The 18,453-nt window shown below is 49.2% G+C and overlaps 2 protein-coding genes across 5 annotated transcripts in view; one reads left to right on the top strand and one right to left on the bottom strand.

The window, feature by feature from the left end:
- The window catches only part of DET1 (DET1 partner of COP1 E3 ubiquitin ligase), a 59,922-nt gene extending 44,370 nt beyond the window's left edge, over positions 1–15,552 (top strand). Inside the window, exons 6-7 of one of the 2 annotated variants that reach the window (XM_027083106.1) lie at positions 2,873–2,973; positions 6,463–7,917. In XM_027083106.1, coding sequence (XP_026938907.1) covers positions 2,873–2,939 — 67 coding nt within the window. In that variant the 3' untranslated portion in view covers positions 2,940–2,973; positions 6,463–7,917. Of the gene's footprint in view, positions 1–2,872; positions 2,974–6,462; positions 7,918–15,010 lie in introns of those variants that run through there. The other variant, XM_027083107.1, reaches the window with a different exon arrangement.
- Positions 8,029–18,357, bottom strand: MRPS11 (mitochondrial ribosomal protein S11). 3 transcript variants are annotated; one of them, XM_027083114.1, is made up of 7 exons: positions 18,148–18,339; positions 17,887–18,015; positions 14,993–15,051; positions 12,741–12,819; positions 10,509–10,638; positions 9,193–9,258; positions 8,029–8,432 (listed from the first exon to the last, which is right to left on the bottom strand). In XM_027083114.1, the coding sequence occupies exons 1-7, from the start codon at positions 18,210–18,212 to the stop codon at positions 8,325–8,327; spliced, it is 636 nt and encodes a 211-aa protein (XP_026938915.1). In that variant the 5' UTR covers positions 18,213–18,339; the 3' UTR covers positions 8,029–8,324. The 3 variants fall into 3 exon arrangements, with proteins under 3 accessions (XP_026938915.1, XP_026938917.1, XP_026938916.1); XM_027083116.1 differs by lacking the exon at positions 9,193–9,258 and having other exon boundaries at positions 8,033–8,432; positions 18,148–18,357; XM_027083115.1 differs by lacking the exon at positions 14,993–15,051 and having other exon boundaries at positions 8,035–8,432; positions 12,741–12,839; positions 18,148–18,334.
- Positions 18,358–18,453: the final 96 nt, after the last annotated feature.

The raw sequence follows: 18,453 nt of genomic DNA on the forward strand, positions 1-18,453 counted from the left end.
TTCCATTAATGCCCCAATTATCTTGGTCCCAACAGGACAAAAACCTGTGCTATGCCAGCTCCTAGGGATGTGTCGTCAGGATCCCAACTGTCCTCTCCCAGAGGCAGCTTGCGCTCCGCTCGCACACCTGAGGGGCTAGAGAGGGGTCCTAACGATGGCTGAGGCTCATCCCTCCCTTCAGAGGCCTGGGTGCAAGGCCCAGGAAGGGAGCCCTGTCGGTCCCTCAGAGGCAGGGCCACCGGCCCAGGGTGTCCGTGTGAAGTGGGAACTGCCGCAGCCCGACCAGTCCCTTTTGTTAGACACGCCCTGTGGCAGCTCTGGGGTTTCTCGGCCCCCTTTAACCCAGAGAGCAATTTTGTCTCATAAACCGCTCTTGAATGGGCCCTGCGCAGCAGTCCTGACTGTCTGTTCTCTGTCAGACTCTCATCTCTCATCTCATCTCCAGGGGAGAACCTGTTCCTTGCCTCTACCAGCTTCTGGTGGCTCCGGTAGGTCTTTGGCTGTGGCTGCATCACTCGTCTCTGCCGACGTGGTCACATGGCCTTCTCCTCCTCTGTGCAGTTACGTCTCCTGCTGCCTCCGTTTCTTAAGGGTACATGTGATCTCATTTAGGGTCCACCCAGGTAATCCAGGATAATCTCCCCATTTTTATATCCTTAACTTGATCACATCTGCAAAGACCCTGTTTCCAAATAAAGTGACACATACAGATTCCAGGGTTAGGATCTGTTATCTCTGGGGGCTGTTATTCAGCCTGCTACAGCCTCTCTTCCTCCCTCACATTATGTTCTAAACTGCTGGTAGTTTACGGCACAGACTGTCATTTTTGCCCCCTGCCCTTTGTCCATGCGTGCATCCTCTCTGCTGGAAACTACCCCCCTCACCCCTCATCCCCCGCATTTGCCTCCTAATGCTTACTCTTATTTTGAGCTCAGGTCACCTCCTTCAGGAAGTGTTCCTTGATACCTCTTCTCATCACACACACCCCTGTTCTGTGGTAGCACCTGCGGAATTACAATGGATTTTTTTCTGAATTTGTCTCCCCCACCAGCCTCGAAGCTGCTGAGGGCAGCTACCAGGTTCTAGACATATTTTATCTGAGTATGGATAGATTTTCGAGGAAGGAGGGATGGAAGAAAGGCTCTTGAAGGATAGATTTTGGAATCATTTGGCTTTTAAATTTAATTTAATTTTTGGCTGCAAATTTGTAACAATCTGGCTTAATCTACAATTAAGTGGGTTTAAGGGAGTAGGAGGATGGGTGGTTGGCTCCATCAGAACCTTCTCTGATTAAAATCACAGGAAAGAAAGCTTTGGGAATAGTAATAATAATAATGGCAGCAAAATGGGCTTGCATCTGCATCCACCACCGTTCTCAGCCAGAACCCCACAGACTGGAGCCCGAGGGAGCAGTGTGGGGAGAGCGCAGAGGCGTCCTTCATGAGCACCAGCTGTGTACAAGCGGGTACACAGCTGTCTGGGCGAATGCTCCTAACAGTCCCGTGGAGGTGGAGTAGCTGAGCGTCAGACTGATGCCAAGCCGGTGTCCCAACCTGGGCTGGGTGTCTCCAAAGCCCCGGCCCTCCCCACTGCAAGCAGGCAGGGGGAATAGAGCCCTGGGGAGAGCACACGGGGAGAAGAGTGAAGGGCATTTCCGTGGCATCCAGTCAGACCTGTACCGCAGCCCTGAGGGTCTCCCCCAGTGTGGGCTAGTGCATCCAAACCCGCGCTGTCCTCCCAGCCACAAAGGAGCTGTGGGTTCCTGGGTGCCAGAGCTACAGCCCACTCAACCGCCTCTTGGTCCTGAGGGGGAAACTGAGGTCCATCTGGGGAACAGGAGTGTGGCTGACAGCCTGCTGAGTCTGTGCTCAAGCTGGGTTGAGACAACAGGTGTCCTGCCAGCCAGGGCCTCCTGTGACACCACACTGCCCCTCAGTTGACATTTCCTTTCTGTTCAAGGGGATTACGCAAATCCAAGGTGGTTAAGCTGCCACAGGGCACTATGGAAACGGGGCGCTGTGCTCTGTCTGCCCCTTCCTTCCAGCCAAGCAACAATGACACTGAAGCCAACTTTTCTGGCCAGACTTGTTAGGCTGAATCGCAGAGCATGTGTACAATTTAATTTGAACCTGGGCGGGCAGAGGGGAGAAGCCAGATTGATTACCAGAACAAATTTCAGAGCCAAGTCAGAAGTCCTGCCCCAAATACTGGGCCAGCTGCAGCGTGGGGGTGTGTTACAGATCTGTGTGTGTCAAAATGTCTATTGAAAAAATGTGATCTGCCCACTTGAGATAATTTACATAGTGCCTGACTCTGCAGCTTCTACGCATTTCTTATAAACCAGTTTTTTATTTCTATTTTTATTTTAATTGATTCATTAATTAACCTGAATAAGCAACAGCATGGACAACTGACCCTTGAACAACACAGGCTTGATTTGCGAGGGTCCACTTCTATGTGGATTTTTTTCACTAAATCCGTTCAGTACTACGACACCCAAGGTTGAATCCGTGGATGCGGAACCATGGATACGGAGGGTCACTGTGAAGTTATACGTGGATTTGCACTGCATGCAGGGTGGGCGCCCCTAACCCCGGCGTTGTTCAAGGGTCAGCTGTACATGGCACCCTATTCTGAAGGTGGAAAAGGTAAAAAATCTTCTTTCTGCCTGTTACCCAGTCACTGAGTTTCTCTCCCTGGAGGGAATGCTCCCATTTGGGGTATGTCTTTCCATATAGTCAGTGCATCCACATTTATGTACACATATCCTGTCCTTTTCTACAGCAGTTCATGACTGTACTCTGCACTGTCTTGCCTGTCCCGCCCCCCAACCCCCGTTTATCACTTAGCAATACATCTTGGCTTGTTTCAGGGCTAACATTCCATTATCTGGATGGGCTGTAATTTCCTTGGCTAGCGCCCTGTTGATGGACATTTAGGTTCCAATCTTCTTCCGTTACTCGCCGTGCCTCAGTGAGTATATATCTCTGCCTACTCCCACCCCCATGAGAGCCTATCTCCGCTGCGCTGTCCGATACAGTAGCCACCAGCCACATGCCATACTTACATTTCAGTGAATTTGAACTAGATAAAACCGAACTGCCAATTCCTCAGTCATGGTCCTGCTCGCCACATCGCAAGTGCTGGAGAGTCCCACGGGGCTGGTGGCTGCTGTGCTGACCGTGCAGCTCCAGGGCACGTCCATGAGCAGGGACAGCGCTGCTCCATGTGGGAAATTCCTAGAAGGGAACTGTGAAGGTCTGTACATCGCAAGTGGTGAATGATATTGCCAGATCTCCCTCTGAAGAGGCTCTAGCTATTTACATTTGAGAGCACTTTTATTTCAGAACAATTTATGGAATATTGGGAAAAAAAAGAAAGGTTCCCCGTGTACCAACTGCAAGGACGTTCTGTTTCCGTTGTCAATGCCACGTTGCTGGAGTTGGACGCTGCTGTTCCCGCCTGTCACTGGAGCCCCACTCTGGCTGTCTCCCCCTGAGGCCTGGCCTCCGGCTGCCTTGCTGAGGCCTCTTCCCTCCCCCCTCCTTCAGGTCCAGGGTCCTCCACACCCCGACTCACAGCTGCCATGTCTCAAGGGAGACAGCCCGTCTCCTCATCCACCCCTGTTGCCATGACACAGCCTCTACGGAAGACTAGGCATCCTGACTCTTCCACCCTCCTTCCCTTCGGTGAACGGGGACCTCCACATTGCCAAATCCATGGCCATTGCCCAGTCCTCACCTTGCTTGACCTGCCAGCTGGTCGGTCTCTCAGCCGCACCGTGCACCCCAACTGTTCCCTTCTTCTGAAGTGCTCGGCCCTTTGGCTTCTGAGACGCCACACCTGCTGTCTCTCTGATTGCTGCACCCCTGCCTCTTTGCAGCCTTGCCCTCCTTGCAGCATTTAACACTGGGTCGTCTTATTTTCCTCATTCTCTGCTTTTTTTCTGGGAGAGCTCATCCCCACTGTGGCTTGGATTAGCATCATTTAGGGAGTGATGGTCATCCTTTTTTTTTTTTTGCTTTTTTTTTTTGCGGTACGCGGGCCTCTCACTGTTGCGGCCTCTCCCGTTGTGGAGCACAGGCTCCGGACGCAGAGGCTCAGCGGCCATGGCTCACGGGCCCAGCTGCTCCGCGGCATGTGGGATCTTCCCGGACCGGGGCACGAACCCATGTCCCCTGAATTGGCAGGCGACTCCCAACCACTGCGCCACCAGGGAAGCCCATGGTCATGCATTTTAATTCCCATTTCCTTGATTACTTGTAAGAAGGGTCATCTTTTCATGGCTTCCGGCCATCTGTATTCTTTATGAAAGCAGCTTAGAAGCAGAGCAGACACTGGACACAGGTTACAGTCCAGACCACAGCCATGGCAGGTCCCTGTCCTTGCCCCCTCCAGGCCCTCCCCAGCCTCATCTCTCTCCACATCCTCTCAGCATATGCAAAGTCACCACGCCGGACACCCCCAACCCAGCCCACAGCCTGCATTCTTCTCCAGGACTCTCATCACCCCACTCCTTCTTCTGTGGTCCCCAGAGCTTGATTCCACTGAGAAGAGACAGTCTCTCATCACCACACTCCTCCCCATTCCTCCCCAACTCTGCACATCTCACCCCAGTGCCCAGGGATGCGGGTCAGCATGTGGCCAGTGCCTCATCTCCCTTCTGGGACATCGTTCTGCTACCTCCTCCCAACAGTCCTTCTCTTTTGAAGTTCGTGCTGTTACTCCCCTCTTCCTAAACCCATATACTGCTTCCTGTACTCTGGCCGCTCTGTGTTGTTTCGGGACTTTGATTCTCCCAGACTTTTCTGTCCCCTGCCCTGATGTCCACTTTGGGATTTCAGCATCAAGATTGACAGCTTTCTTTGTCCACATCTCATAGTTTCTTGACTTAAACCTCAGTGACTCTTTCTACTCTATTTTAGATGCCTACACACCTACCTTCATCGTCTGCAAATGAGCTTGACTGCAGCCTTCTACACGCCCACCTCCCTTTCTCCATCACATCTTGTGTGGCCACACGTTTTTTGCCTCCTTCCTTTTCTCCCAATCCTTTGGTAAGACTTTACCCCCATTCGTCTTCCTATCATGACCCACCACACCAACTAAGCCATATCCGGTAACCTGGGGCAATGCTGCTTTGCCAGTTTCCAATCCTAAAGATACTTGGTGATCCTGCTGGGATGAACTGAGGGGATCATCCTTTCACTCAAACACCAATAACATTCATGCCTCGTATGGAACTTCCTTCTGACTAATTCAGCCATGTGCCTGTCCCACTTTCTTGGTCTGTGAGCTCCAGGACAGGAATGACAGTGCCATATCTGTTCTCCCTGTGCTCAGCCTGTGTTTGTGCAATAGCCCATGTTTGTTCACTTTGGTTAAATAGACTTTTCTGCTTTGGTAGTGACCACTCCATCACTGTGGGCTGATAATACTCAGATTTAAAAAGCAATGTGTCTATCCAGGGTAGGAAAAAATGACTAGAAAGAAAGAATAAAGGAGTCCGGGGGAAGGCATATATGCATTAAATGCCTTTTAATTTAATATGCATTAAAAAAATGGACATATGAGAGTCAGGTTGCAGGCAGAGGCAATTGCAAAATGGTTTCTCCTAAACTGCTGAGTTATATTCTGCCAGCATCCAGGTACTCTACTGTTAAACAGGTTTATTTTGGTGGTGAAGGTACAGCTTGGTGTCGGGTGATGACCTTGGCCAAAAGAACGGAAAACATTGCATCTATGCTGAAAGGAGAGAAATTATATTTGCCTTTTTGCCTGCAGACGAAAGAAGAGAGGGGAGAGGGGAGGAGAGGCTTTCCTTATGCAGCTAGTCCTGGGCCACCAGCTTTGTGCTTTGATGTACTCATAGCAATAACGCAAGGCCCTGCTGCCAGGAAACAAGGAAGTGTGTTGTCACACAAGTTGATGCCAACACTCTGCTTGTGCAAATACTCAGGACCCAGTGCCAGGCTCTGCATCTTCTCTGCCAGGGGGAAGTGCAAGCACACGGTCACCTGTGTCTCAGGACCGAGAGGCTGGCTTCGGAGAAGGGCTTGTGGCAGCAGGGGAAAGGGCAGCCTGGCATTTAGATGAACGATAACTGCCTTAAGTGGTCAGTGAAGGTCCTCCCCTGAGGAGGGGCCGGTCTCTGAGGCCAAGACCCCACGATTAAGAGGTGATAGAACCTAAGAGAGCACAAGTTCACTGGCCTCTTAGAGCCTGGACGCAGCAGGGCACTGAGGCTCCCAGCAGCAAAGCTGTGTGCGTTCCCCCTGGGCGCCCTGTCGACGGTGCTCCCCCCACCTGGCTCCCGGCGGTGGTGCCAGGCTTCCATGTCTGGCCCTAAGACCATTGATCCTTTAGGGTCCCCTGTGTCCTGTCTACTTGTAGGCCCTCTCAGGCAGTACCTTCCTTTTTGATGCTCTTTTGGGAATAAAATAACTCTTTCTAAAACCACAGCGTATGGAAGATTTCACTTATGGAATGATGGAGACCGCCTGTGCTTCCTCTTCTCCACGTGCCCCTCCAGATCCGTTCTGCTGCCTGCGAGGCTGGCCCTCCAGGGACGGCACCACCCTGCTCCCCTGCTCTGGTTCTTGTTGGGCTCAGCCACTGGGCACGTCAGGTAGCCAGAGGCTGGAGCCATCAGTGTGTTTCTGTCCTCTCCCTCTGCGGGCCACGGCTTTGGCAGAGGCTGCATCCCTGTGACTAGAGCGCCGCCAGGTTCTGGGGGCTTGTCCCTCCCCGGCTCCTGCTAGTCCTTGAGTGCTGCAGCCTCTTTATCCCCTGACCCTGCCCACGCCTCTCTAAAGGACTTTCTTTAAGCTTCTCTTTTGAACCGCCTGTTTCTTGCTCTGTTAAACTAATTGCTCCAGGCCCTCTGTCCACCCGAATAAAGGCCAAACCATATCACATCACAGAGCGGTTTCTCATGAGCCCCATGTTTTTTACACAACGTGTTTATATATACTTTTAAAGTGTAACTCCTTCCGTCGGTGGTTTCGACACAAGAAGCCTCCAGTTGGGTTCCTTTAGTCATTGGTCACAAGTTAACCTTCATAGGTCCTGCTAAGGATGGAAGAGAAGGCAGTAGAGAGACATTTTCCTTCTAAATTCACATTCAGGTCTTGGTCCTTTCCCCTTCTCTAACCTTTGTAACGCAGCGGCTTCCCTACATAAGAGGGCATTTGTGCATTTACTACACGGGGTTCAGGCAAATCGCAATGCTTGGCTGGCTGTGCAGGCGTGGAGCCCCTCGGTGGTCGGCAGGCCCTTCCTGCAGACTCCCCTCCGACAGACATGCACCTTTTCATCTCCTGGTAATGCTCTCACCCTTGGTCCTCTGTCCAAGGAAGAGGGGGGTCTCTCCTGCTGGGTCCCCAGAGGCCCCACCTTTGGCTTCTGTGTGGCATCCAGGGACCCCAGAGTCCCGACTGAGCAGTCAGTGCTGCCTGGGAGCCTGGCTGAGCCTGCTGTGTCAGCACCACCTGGACTCGCTTTCCTGCATGTCTCAATTTGGGCTCTGCTCTCGCCCATCCCTCCACCTCCCCTAATTTCTAGAGAACCCTGTTTTATACCACTCTACCCTCCCTCCTTTAGGGTCATGCAGTCTCGGGTGCTGGGGTTGCTGACTCCCAGGGAGTGTGTAACGCAGTCTTGACTGTGGGGAATCTCTGATGGTTCCAGGACCACTCTCCCGCACTGTCAGGGCTAACTAACTTTAGAAACACCTGCTAACAGTGAAACCTGCTATCAGAAAACTCCAGAGGTAGGAGGCACAAAGCTCTCAATTTGGGGCCAAATTACAAGTTGGTAAGAAAAGTTGCTAATGAGCTCTGGAACCCTTAGTTAAGGGGCTAAAAAGGAAATATGTGAAATCTAAGAAGAAGGTGCCTGGTACTTAGCGGCCCACATTTACATCTTAATCCTTCCATTGAGGGTCTCACCTCAATTCACAATCTCGTTTTCAGGAGGAAGTGGGGGGTTACTGTTTGCAACGCTGGAAGCAAAAAACCCACAAATTACTACAGATGGTGGAGATATTTTTATTTTTTCAGAGCAGCTGCAGCATTTACTGGTTGGTGTCTGGGCCACAGCTGCTCCTGTAGCTCCCTTCCTGTCCAGGAGAGGCACTTCTGGGCATACTGGTCTCCAGTCGAAGAAACAAGCAAAGGCCATCCCATAAAGAGGCAGAGCTCTCCCTTACTGTCTGAAGGGTCTCTAACAAGCCCTCCCTGGAGAGAGCTGTGACAGTGTGCTTTCCATGACGTCCAGCTGGAGGTGGGACTTGAGGTCAGGTTCAGGTGCAGGTTTCCTGCCCCTCACAGCCTCCGAGCCTTCCTGGGGCGGCAGCCGTTGTGCGGGATGGGGGTGTTGTCTGTGATTGAGATCACTTCCAGGCCCCCCATGGTCAGTCCCTTGATGGCAGACTGGAAAGAGAAGGAATAGCAGGATGGCACAGTCCCAGAAACGATGCCCCAGTGTGTCCAGACAGGGCTCGGAACCGGTAGGGGGTGAGGGGGGCGCAGCGTAGGGATGAGAAAGCTCACTGGCTCTGATATCTACAGTCCCAACCTGATGCTCTCACAGAGCTCTCCCTACCAACCCCTTCACCAAGCCCTCAACGTCGCCCACATCTCCAATCCCACCTGCCACATCCCACCTTGTGCTTTACAGTCTAAGAACAAAGACTGTTGTAAATCTCAACGCATCTTAAGCATTATGCTTTTGTAGTTTCCTCTGCCTGGAATGATCCCCCCTCCCCCAATCCCATACGCATACCTGGTTAGTCCCTCGTCATTCTCAAAAAATCAGTAGAGATGTCACCTCTTTGGGGACGCTTTCCTGATCACACCCAACAGGCTCCCAGCACCCTGGGCACAAGCTTTACCACTGCACTCACTAGTCTGTACTGAGGGACCCATTTGTGACAGTCCCCCAGGGGCCACCTTTCTGTTCCCAGTGCCTGGCACACAGCAGGCACTCTGTAAGTGTCTGATGAATTGAAACTAAGTGATCAGGGCTTGCTTTGAGAAGCCTAGGAGATTAGAGGCAATGGAAAGAAACTTCAAGCCGTTAGGAGAATCCACTACAGGGTCCACTCTCCCTCCTCTGCTCTCACTCCCGTTTCTCTCACTAACTGAAGAAGCAAGCACACATGCTGGGCTGCGAAGAAGCGAGGTCACTTACCAAGCGCCCTGGCCCCAGGCCTTTAACCACAACTCGGACGTGGGTCACACCCTTCCCCGTAGCTTTCTGGAGAGGAGCAGCAAGTGGTTAGTGCTCTGAGAGAGAAGTGCGACATCCAAACCCCTTGCTACTGCCACCTGGAGCAACAGGGTTATGAGCTCCATGGAACAAGCACCCACATATGTAAACAGGCAGAAGACAGGGAAGGAAGCAAAGAGCAGATGGCCGAGGTGCAGGACAGACACCAGCAGTCAGCTGGGATCTCTTTCCGCCCAGGACAGCACTGCCACCTAGTGGAGACTTCTAAATATTGCTCAGATTTTTCCCAGGTGGATAAAGGCAGAATTTCAGAACATAAGGTGCCCTGGACTCCAAGGCTAAGCCTCAGTACCCTCTTAGAAAGTGTCATCTTATCATTTTAATCTTTAGTTACAGTTAAAATTTTCTTTCTTGTTTATAAAGGCAGTTTACTGCAGAAAATCTGGAAAACACACAGGTCACTCAATCCACCATGCAGAAGCCACCGTTAACACTGACATATTTATTTTAAGTGTATAAACCTGCCCACTGGTGGCCATTTAGTGTGTTTTGATGATCACTGATACATAGCAATCAGTATTTTGGGGCATCGAGCTTTGTCTGAAGGTCAAGGTTTTCCTTCCAGAGATACTCCCGGTTTGGCAGTGAGCCCTGTGTTGTAGCAGACAGTGCCCAGGCTCTGGTCCCAGACCTGGCAGGGTCAGTTCAGAGAACTGGACTGGCTGCATGGCTCTGAGCAAGCCACACACTCTGAATCCCAAATGACTCTTAAAAACATGGGTAATACCAAGGGTATTCTGAGGATTCAAGATAATGAATGTAAAGTGTCTGGCGTATAGTAGATACTGAATAAATACACCAACTGCAGTTCACTGCCACCTTGCTTCTAGAAAGGTCTGCAACAGTTCACGCTCCCTCTGATACTGCAGGAGAGTCCTCACATGCCACACCTTCTCCAGATGGACCATTACCACAACCACACCCCACCCACCGCACTGGTCTTTAAATCCAGGAGGCTTTGCTGAGCCTTCAGCACCTGGCTCCTGCCTCTTCTAGAATGAACCGAGTGTTTCACTTCTACTGAAGCTGAGAGAAAGAGAAAAGAGAAGCGTTTTCACACACCTCTTCAAACCACCCCCCATGTTAGGGTAGCCAATAAGAGTTGGCCAATACTCTTGCTTCTGAAGAGCCGCCTCAAGGACAATTTTCCTGCCAGTGATCAGCCATGCAAAAAGTGGAGCCCAGCACAGAGGGAGCCGGAAAGAACACACACTTACCGCCGCGGCAGCTATGCCCGCTGTTTGCGCTGCAATGCCTGTGCCCTTCTTGGCATTCTGAAACCCCTCCGTGCCACAGGAAGCGCGGGCAAGGGGCTGGTGAGCAGCAGAGACTACCTGGATCTGTGTGCTGGGAAAGGAGGGGAGGTGTACAGAATATAATGGCTCTTCAAGGGAGTAAGAGAGCGCTAACCCATGCCCAGACAAGCCCGAGTGTGAAAGAAAAAGACCGTTAGCTGCTTTCAGTCTGAGCTTATCCTGTAGGAGGTGCCAGGAAAGGTCAGAATCAACCCCTAAACCTCATTAAAAACTGACAAGTCATGTAATCTAAAGAGAGCCGTTATGCATGGAAGGTTTGGGCTCTGCCCCCTAAATTCATGTTGAAATTCTAACCCCTAATGTGAAGGTATTGGGGGGTGGGGCCATTGGGAGATGATTAGGTCATGAGGGTGAAGCCCTTATAAACTGGATTAGTGCCTTATAAAAGGGACCCCAGAGAGCTCCCTTGCCTCTTCCAGCATGTGAGGACACAACGAGAAGCCAGCCATCTGCAACTTGGAAGAGCTGTCACTAGAACCCGATCCTGCTGGCACACTGATCTCTGACTTCCAGCCTCAGAACTGTGAGAAATAAATGCCGTTTAAGCCACCCAGTTTGTGGTATTTTGTTATAGTGGCCTGAGCTGACTAACAGAAGCTCCATAATCTGAGGGTGCTAAGTGTCATCCAGAGGAAAGGTGGCATATTTTCCTCCTAGTATCTTCCCTGTAGCCAGTGTTTAATTAGATTCAGGGTCCTTTCTGGCTTCTTCTTTTTTTTTTCCTAAGAAATTAGATTTTCACATCAGGTAATTTTTAATGACTTTTCATTGGTAAAGTTTCAAATATACACAAAAGTGGATAGAATAATGTCTGAACTCCCATGGACTCACCATTCAGCTTCAACAATTACTAACTCATATCCAATTTGGTTTCACCTATAAACCCTGTTTCTACACCCCTCTATCCCCTAACTAATGGATTATTTTGAAGCAAATCTTAGACCCATCATTTCATCTGTAAATATTTCAGTATATATCTCTAAAAGATAAGGACTCTTTAACAAGTTAAATTAAAACTAAGAATAACTTCAAGAAATCCTTAGATATGCTTTCCATTTCCCTCTTGATCACTGCCCAGTTTCCTGGTCTGAAGAGCTCCCTGAGAACTCACCACAGAGGGAAGTAGAGAGTGGTTATGGGGAGACCTGCTGGAGCTGGCCCTGGGCTCAGGCCACCTGCTGTTGGCCTGGCTACGGCTGCCATTTCCCTACCACGGCTTCTTGGGTTTTCTACACTGAACAGAGTAGAAATAGACAAGAGAATGGCTTGTCCCTGAGACAACCTCAATAGAAATCTACAGAGTGGGCCACAGACCCTTAAAAAAGCAAACAAACAAAGAGAGCTTACCTATGTCCTTAGCAACCTGAGAAGAGAGGAAAATCCAGGGGCTCTCATTCTGAGCTTACCAGATGAAAGCTGAAATGCATCCTATGGCACCTCGCCTGTGCTCACCCTCTAGCCCTGACTACCAACAGTCTCTTGTATTGTTCTCTAAATTGCTTCATAGGCGACTGCTGACCAAATACCAATCCCATCTCCAAGTGGGGGCTGGTGTGCAAAGATGTTACTGATGTCAGCAAGGTTTCTGTTGCCAACACACAGTTGGGAACTTACCCAGCACTGTCTGAAAGCCACACAGAACGCTAGTCTTCCAACCTTGTGCAGCCCTACAAAGGCAGAGGTCGGTGCACGGTGGCCCAAAGCGAGTACTTTAAAGCGACCCTTATTTGGTGGTTTCCATTTTGCTTAGTTAGTAAATCATATATTCTGAGATAATTTCTCTCATTTATTAATCACCCATCCCCAGTACTAACACTTAACAAATACTTTCACAGAGGGACTTTCTGGCCCTAAAATATACTCTTCTCCAACTCTTGAGCAGAACCAGGAAATACAATTCCCAAGGACAGCAATGAAATCTTATGAATGGGATATGCCTAACTTAGTTCACATTTTCATGAAATCTGAATAAACTATATAAAGAGAGAGGTGGTCTCCCCAAACCAGGAGGGAGCCTGGGGGAACCTCTGCATCAGCATCTGCGTGCAGAACGTGGCAGCCTGACTTGTCCGCTCCCTCTGAAGGGGAAAGAAGCCCACTCTAGCCCTACCAGATGCTCCCTTCCCTGCTTACTTGTTGTACGATGCTTTGATGTGTGCGATTGGGATCTCCTCAAATTTCTTTCCTGCCCACCTCAGAGAACTCTCTTGTCCTGGAATTGGAGGGTAAATGCTGCAATTAGAAGAAAAATTTTAGGTAAAGTTGTCCTGATTTTTTTTTTAATTAAAAAAAAATTACAAGGTTTAAAAAAAGCTAACAGTACAGACAAACTCATAATAAGAAACAGCAGCTCTCTGCCTCAACCTGCTCCTGAGGTCACTGCCCCCAACCCTTCTGGCGCTGCTGCCACATCTGTGAACATGGTGCTTCAGCAGCCATTTCCTGAGTTGCTGACTCTAGACACAGCTAGTGACTTTCTGCTGGGAGGAAAGAGAATTTAATCCATGCTCACCATCTTCCCCTGTTCCTTCTAGTGTAATCAGATCACTCTCCAGTCCTCTATAAGCTACTCTTTCTGCATTAAAAAAAATAAAGTCGAATCTCTATTTCTTGTTTTATCAACCACAGATATCTTGACTATATTATTGTTTGTTTGTACAAACAATATGATTTTTCCTATCATATTGATAAGACAAAATTATCTTAATAAAAAAAGACAAAATTATCTTAATAATACTTATAAAAATCATTATTATTAAAAAAAAAATCCCTGGAATAGAGGTCAGCAAACTTTTTCTGTAAAGGGCCAGATAGTAAATATTTTAGGTTTTGCTGGCCGTAAAGTTTCTGTTGCAACTACTCAACTTTGCCACTGTGGTGCAAAAACAGCTACAGACAACAGTAAGTTAATAGGTGTGACTACTGTCCAATAAGAAACAGGAAACTGGCCAGATCTAGGTAGGGGCCAACTTGCCAACCCCTATCCTAGACCAGCGGTTGTCATGCTGGCTGAACAGCAGGATCACGTGATTCTGATGCTTACATTCCACCCCAGACTTCTGGATGGGGCCTGAGAATCCATTTCTGAAGTAGCCCAAGTGAGTCAGAATGTGAACTCAGGGTTTAGCACACTGGCCTAGACATCATGTTGAGTTCAAGACCCCTCTCTATCTCAGTCCGATCTGTCCTCTGGCTGTCTCTCGGTCAGGACTTCATTTTCAGGTGGAGAAACTGAGTACAAATAGGGGAACAGGGTTAACAAGGGAAGCCAGGCCTTGGGTCGAGGGGCTCTACCTTGGTCCAGAGCTCTGCTCACCACCTGCGCTTTTTTTTATTCTAGACTCGAGCAAACCTGCTGCTGCACCCTGCTTACACGTACAGATCAGATCAGTGTTTGTATCCCCTCAGCCACCTGAACTACAACGGGTTCTGATTTAGAGAATGCACTGTTAGCTGAGCATTATCCTCCTGACTGGCTTCCCTAGAGAGATTTAAAAAAAACAAAACAGTAACACAGTGGTATTCAAGAGTTACAAGTGTATTCTTTCCTGCTTGGCCTGATCTTAGAGATGATTTAGCCTCTCAGCAGGTTGCCAGCTTATCAGCCTACACTGAGGTGGAATGTGGAGGAGGCTCTGAGATGACATTAATATTTAAAACATTATCATTTCCCCATGGATAATGTCCCCTATTGACTTGTGGGTCAAAAACTTAAGCCTTCTAAAGTCTGAACATACCAGCATAATGCCTTTTATATAGGGCAAGATTTTTGAACTAGGAAGGATTTGGAGCTTGAACCATTTAACTGAAGGCACAGACAAGATCAAGCTTTTAAGCCTCCCAGGTCCAATGTACAAACGAACAAGTGGTTCACCCCGAGGCTGCCCAGAAACAGGAAAGACAAAGCTTTCTGCCGCTGTTCTGCTGCCTCTTCATACCCATCCTCAAACCAGGCCCGCACACACGGCATCTCTTGCAAATGGCTGACGAGGATTGAAAATAGCCTGCACAGTTGGGTAGAGAAAAATACACAGTAGTGCAGTAGTACCTACTGTCTCTCTCTCTCTCTATCACAGTTTCTTGACCTCAGTACTACTGACATTTTGGGCAAGAGAATTTTCTGAAGGGGGGCTGTCCTGCACGCTGTGGGGTATTTAGCAACATCCCTGGCCTCTACCCAACTAGACATTGTTCCTCAAGTTGTGACAACCAAAAATGTCTTCAAACATCGCTAAAAGTCCCCTTGGAGGCACAGCCGCCCCAGGCTGAGAACCGCTGCTTTACTTTAATGACTTCTAACATCCAGTGGGCCCTCATTGCTGGCAATCATACAGCGCATCCACAGTTCAATTACCCTTTCACTGTCCTGGATGACTATTTTGTACCTTCTTTTGTCCCCTCAGACCTCCAACTCCTTCCTGCTTCCTCACTGCCCGCTGATGACCTTCACAGAGAAATAGAAGCAATCAGAAGTTCTTCCAGCTCCCACTACCAAACATCTGTGCCCACAATCTCTGCCTTCTCTCCTGTTATGATGCTCCACTTGTGTGTTAGCCCCTCAAGGACAGCAGTCCGGCATCCTCATTCTTTCCCCTCTCTACTGCATCATTCCCATCAGCAAAACATGTGGTCATTTCCCCAACCTAAAAACAAACAAAAACCTCTTGATCCTAAAGCCTCCTTTAGCACCTGCCCATTTCTATATTCCCGCTCAAAGAAATGACCATACCTGCTGTTTCTTCCTGTCTTCTATTCTCCTTGAACCCACGCCACTGAGACCTTAGCCCCTCATACCTCCACTGAAAATGCTCTAGTCAAGGTCACCGACCAACTCACAATGTTAAGTCCAATGAGCAATTCTGTTGTCAGTCTATGGACCTATCATATCAGTAGCATTTGATATAGCTAATCTCTCTGCCCTTCAACCACATTAAAAAAAAAAAAACCACAAAACCCTCCAGGTTTTCTTAGTACTTCTCTGGAGATTTCTTCTTTTTCTTTTGCTGATTTTTCCTCATCTCCCAAATCTCTAAATGCCAGAGGCTCCAGGGTGCTGTCCTTGGACCTCTTCTTCTCTTTGTTTACCCTTTCTCTCTTGATGATCTTGTATCTTATGGTTTTAAATATCATCTAGGGACTTCCCTGGTGGTCCAGTGGTTAGGACTCGGTGCTCTCACTGCCAGGGGGCCCTGGGTTTGATCCCTGGTCGGGGAACTAAAATCCCATAAGCCTCATGGCAAAAAAAAAAACCCCAAAATCATCTATATGATGAGTCTTCCAAATGTATACCTCTAGCCCAGATCTGTCCCCTGAACTCCATTTCTTTCTTTTTTCTTTTTTTTTTTGCAGTGTTGGCCTCTCACTGTTGTGGCCTCTCCCATTGCGGAGCACAAGCTCCGGACACGCAGGCTCAGCGGCCATGGCTCATGGGCCCAGCCGCTCCGCGGCATGTGGGATCCTGCCGGACTGGGGCATGAACCTGTGTCCCCTGCATCGGCAGGCGGACTCTCAACCACTGCGCCACCAGGGAAGCCCTGAACTCCATTTCTAATAGTCAATATTGTATCTCCACTTGGATGTTAACGAAGCATCTCAAACTTAACCACCCAAATCCAAGCTCCTGCAGTCTCCCCTGTCTTAATGACAACTCTATCTTTCCAGCTCTTTAGGCCAAAAATTTTAGAGTGCTCCTTCAGTCCTCTCCTTTTCTTACGTCTTACATTAACAAACCCTGTTGGTCATCTTCTAAATGTATCAGTCTGACCATTTATACTACCTCCACAGCTGCTACTCTGGTCCAGGCCAGCATCATTTCTTACCTAGATTACTTCAGTAGTTTTCTGGCTGCTTAGGAGACTTCTCCCATCTTCCACCCTCGCTTCCCTACAGTTCAATATCAACACAGTAGCCAAAGGGACGCTTTAAGATGTAAGCAGGATCATGTCAATCGTCTGTTCAGAATTCTCCAGTGACTTCCCACTTCACTCAGAGAATAAGCTGAAGTCCTCACGATGGCCCACAAGGCCGACAGGATGTAGCCCTGCGTGCCTGTTACACCCCTTTGCCCTCTTGCCCCCACGTCCTGTTTTTACTCATCACTCCACGTTGGCCTTCTTGCTGCTGCTCTCAAACACTGGACACACTCCTACAATCTGTCGTATTTGTTTTTTTTGTTTTCTATATACTGTCCCCTATCCACTCGAATTTAACTTCTACGGGGACAGGGACTTTTGTGTGTTTGGTCACCAATGCATACCCAACACCTTGAACAGTGCCTGACATTGCTGAGTGACTATAAAAGAATCTGGGCTTAAATTCCTTTGGCAGCTCCCCACTGCCTACAGTGGGGACTGCGTAAAAGCCCCAGTGTTACAGATAAGACCCTCAGCATTCGCATTCCTTCTCACCCTGCTGGCCTCATCTGCCATCACACATACACCTGAATACACTGCATTCTTTCACAATGCATGCGTTACACAGACTGTTAGTTTGCCTAAAACGACTTTTCATCTTTTCCAGCTGAACTCCCATTCAATTCAGTTCTGAGCTTCACATTATTTTCTTGGCACTCTTGCCTGATTTCCTCTGGAGTCAGACACTCACTCTTTCATACTTCAAAGCAACCATCTCTTACCTCCAATATACCACTGGTCAGATTATGGTGAAAACATTTGTATGTCTGTCTTCCCTGGTAGACTGTGAACTACTTGTGGGGAGGAATGATCTTCTGCATTTGTATCCCCAGCACCTAGCACGGTGCCTGGCACCAAGCAGGTTCTTAGAAAAGGTTTGTTAAATATAGTGAAGTATAAGTAGCACAAAGAGGTAGTGGCACTGTGGATAGCAAGTTACCAAGTCGCTGGGGCTAAGCACAGAAACCACCCTGGACCTTAGACCAACTCAAAAAAGTGCATAATAACATACACCCTAGTGTAGCCACCCATCTCCGCCCGCTTTTGTGTCCGAGACCCAGGGAAGGCTGTTAGTCTGACGTGATCCCAGAGGGAAACAAAAGTGATATTTACTATACAACTTCGACGTTCACTCATTCATTCATCAAATGTTCATGAGCATTCATTTTGTGCCAAAGCTCATCTCATTTGATCCTCACAACCTCTTCCGGCGTTATCTCCACTTTCAGACGAAAAAGCTGTGGCTCAAAGATTAATCTGCATAAGGTCCCGCAGATGGCAAGTGACAAAGATTTGGGAATTCACTGGTTCTCTGACTCTGGAGGGTGGTGCCAGTCTCCCGAGGGCTGGACCTAAGTGGCCCTCACCTGAAGCTGCTGCGCCTCGGAGCTGGCGCTGGAGCCTTCGCCTTCTCAACTTCCGGCTTGGCCGCTGCGTCTTGCATCTGCTGGGCGCTAGTGTGGATGGTGGGGGCCGGCACTCCGGCCACGGCGACCCTGTGGAGAAGGAAAGCTCGGTGAGGTCCAGGCCTAACCGAGTCCTAACTGGAGTCCAAGTGTCTCATGGGACACGGGCAGGAGCGAATTCCCGCGGGTGGCCGTAGGCTCGGAGGGGATAATCATTCTTACCTGGTCGTCGGTGGCCAAGCCCATAACCGCAACAGCCAAAACCCCGCGTTTTTTACAACCTGCATGACTTGAGTTGACCCCACTCAGCTCCCGTCCGCGGCGATCGCGGAGCTTGGCGAGGCTGGAGCGGAGCCAGCACCACGAGCGCTTGTGGGGGGGTGCAGAGGAAAAGTCACCTGATTCCTTTTTATAACGTACATTAAAGATTTTTATTACCACTTAAATGCTCCATAATAACTATCGTTGAGAGTGGCAACTGGGAATCCTCCCCCCTTTTCCTAATTTTCTAACATGAGATCTTCGCCC

Source organism: Aethalodelphis obliquidens, unplaced genomic scaffold (assembly GCF_003676395.1).
Source record: "Aethalodelphis obliquidens isolate GAN/ISIS:26980383/991018 unplaced genomic scaffold, ASM367639v1 scaffold49, whole genome shotgun sequence".
In the NCBI taxonomy this organism is placed as follows: Eukaryota; Metazoa; Chordata; class Mammalia; order Artiodactyla; family Delphinidae; genus Aethalodelphis; species Aethalodelphis obliquidens.

Excerpts from the sequence above, each read along its gene's own strand:
- MRPS11 (XM_027083114.1), bottom strand. The coding sequence starts at position 18,212 with ATGCAGGTTGTAAAAAACGCGGGGTTTTGGCTGTTGCGGTTATGGGCT. Across the intron at positions 15,052-17,886 it reads CCGAGGCGCAGCAGCTTCAG|GTCATCAGCGGGCAGTGAGG; the intron begins GTGAGGGCCACT and ends TTCTCTGTGAAG. Across the intron at positions 8,433-9,192 it reads GCCTGGGGCCAGGGCGCTTG|TCTGCCATCAAGGGACTGAC; the intron begins GTAAGTGACCTC and ends TTCTCTTTCCAG.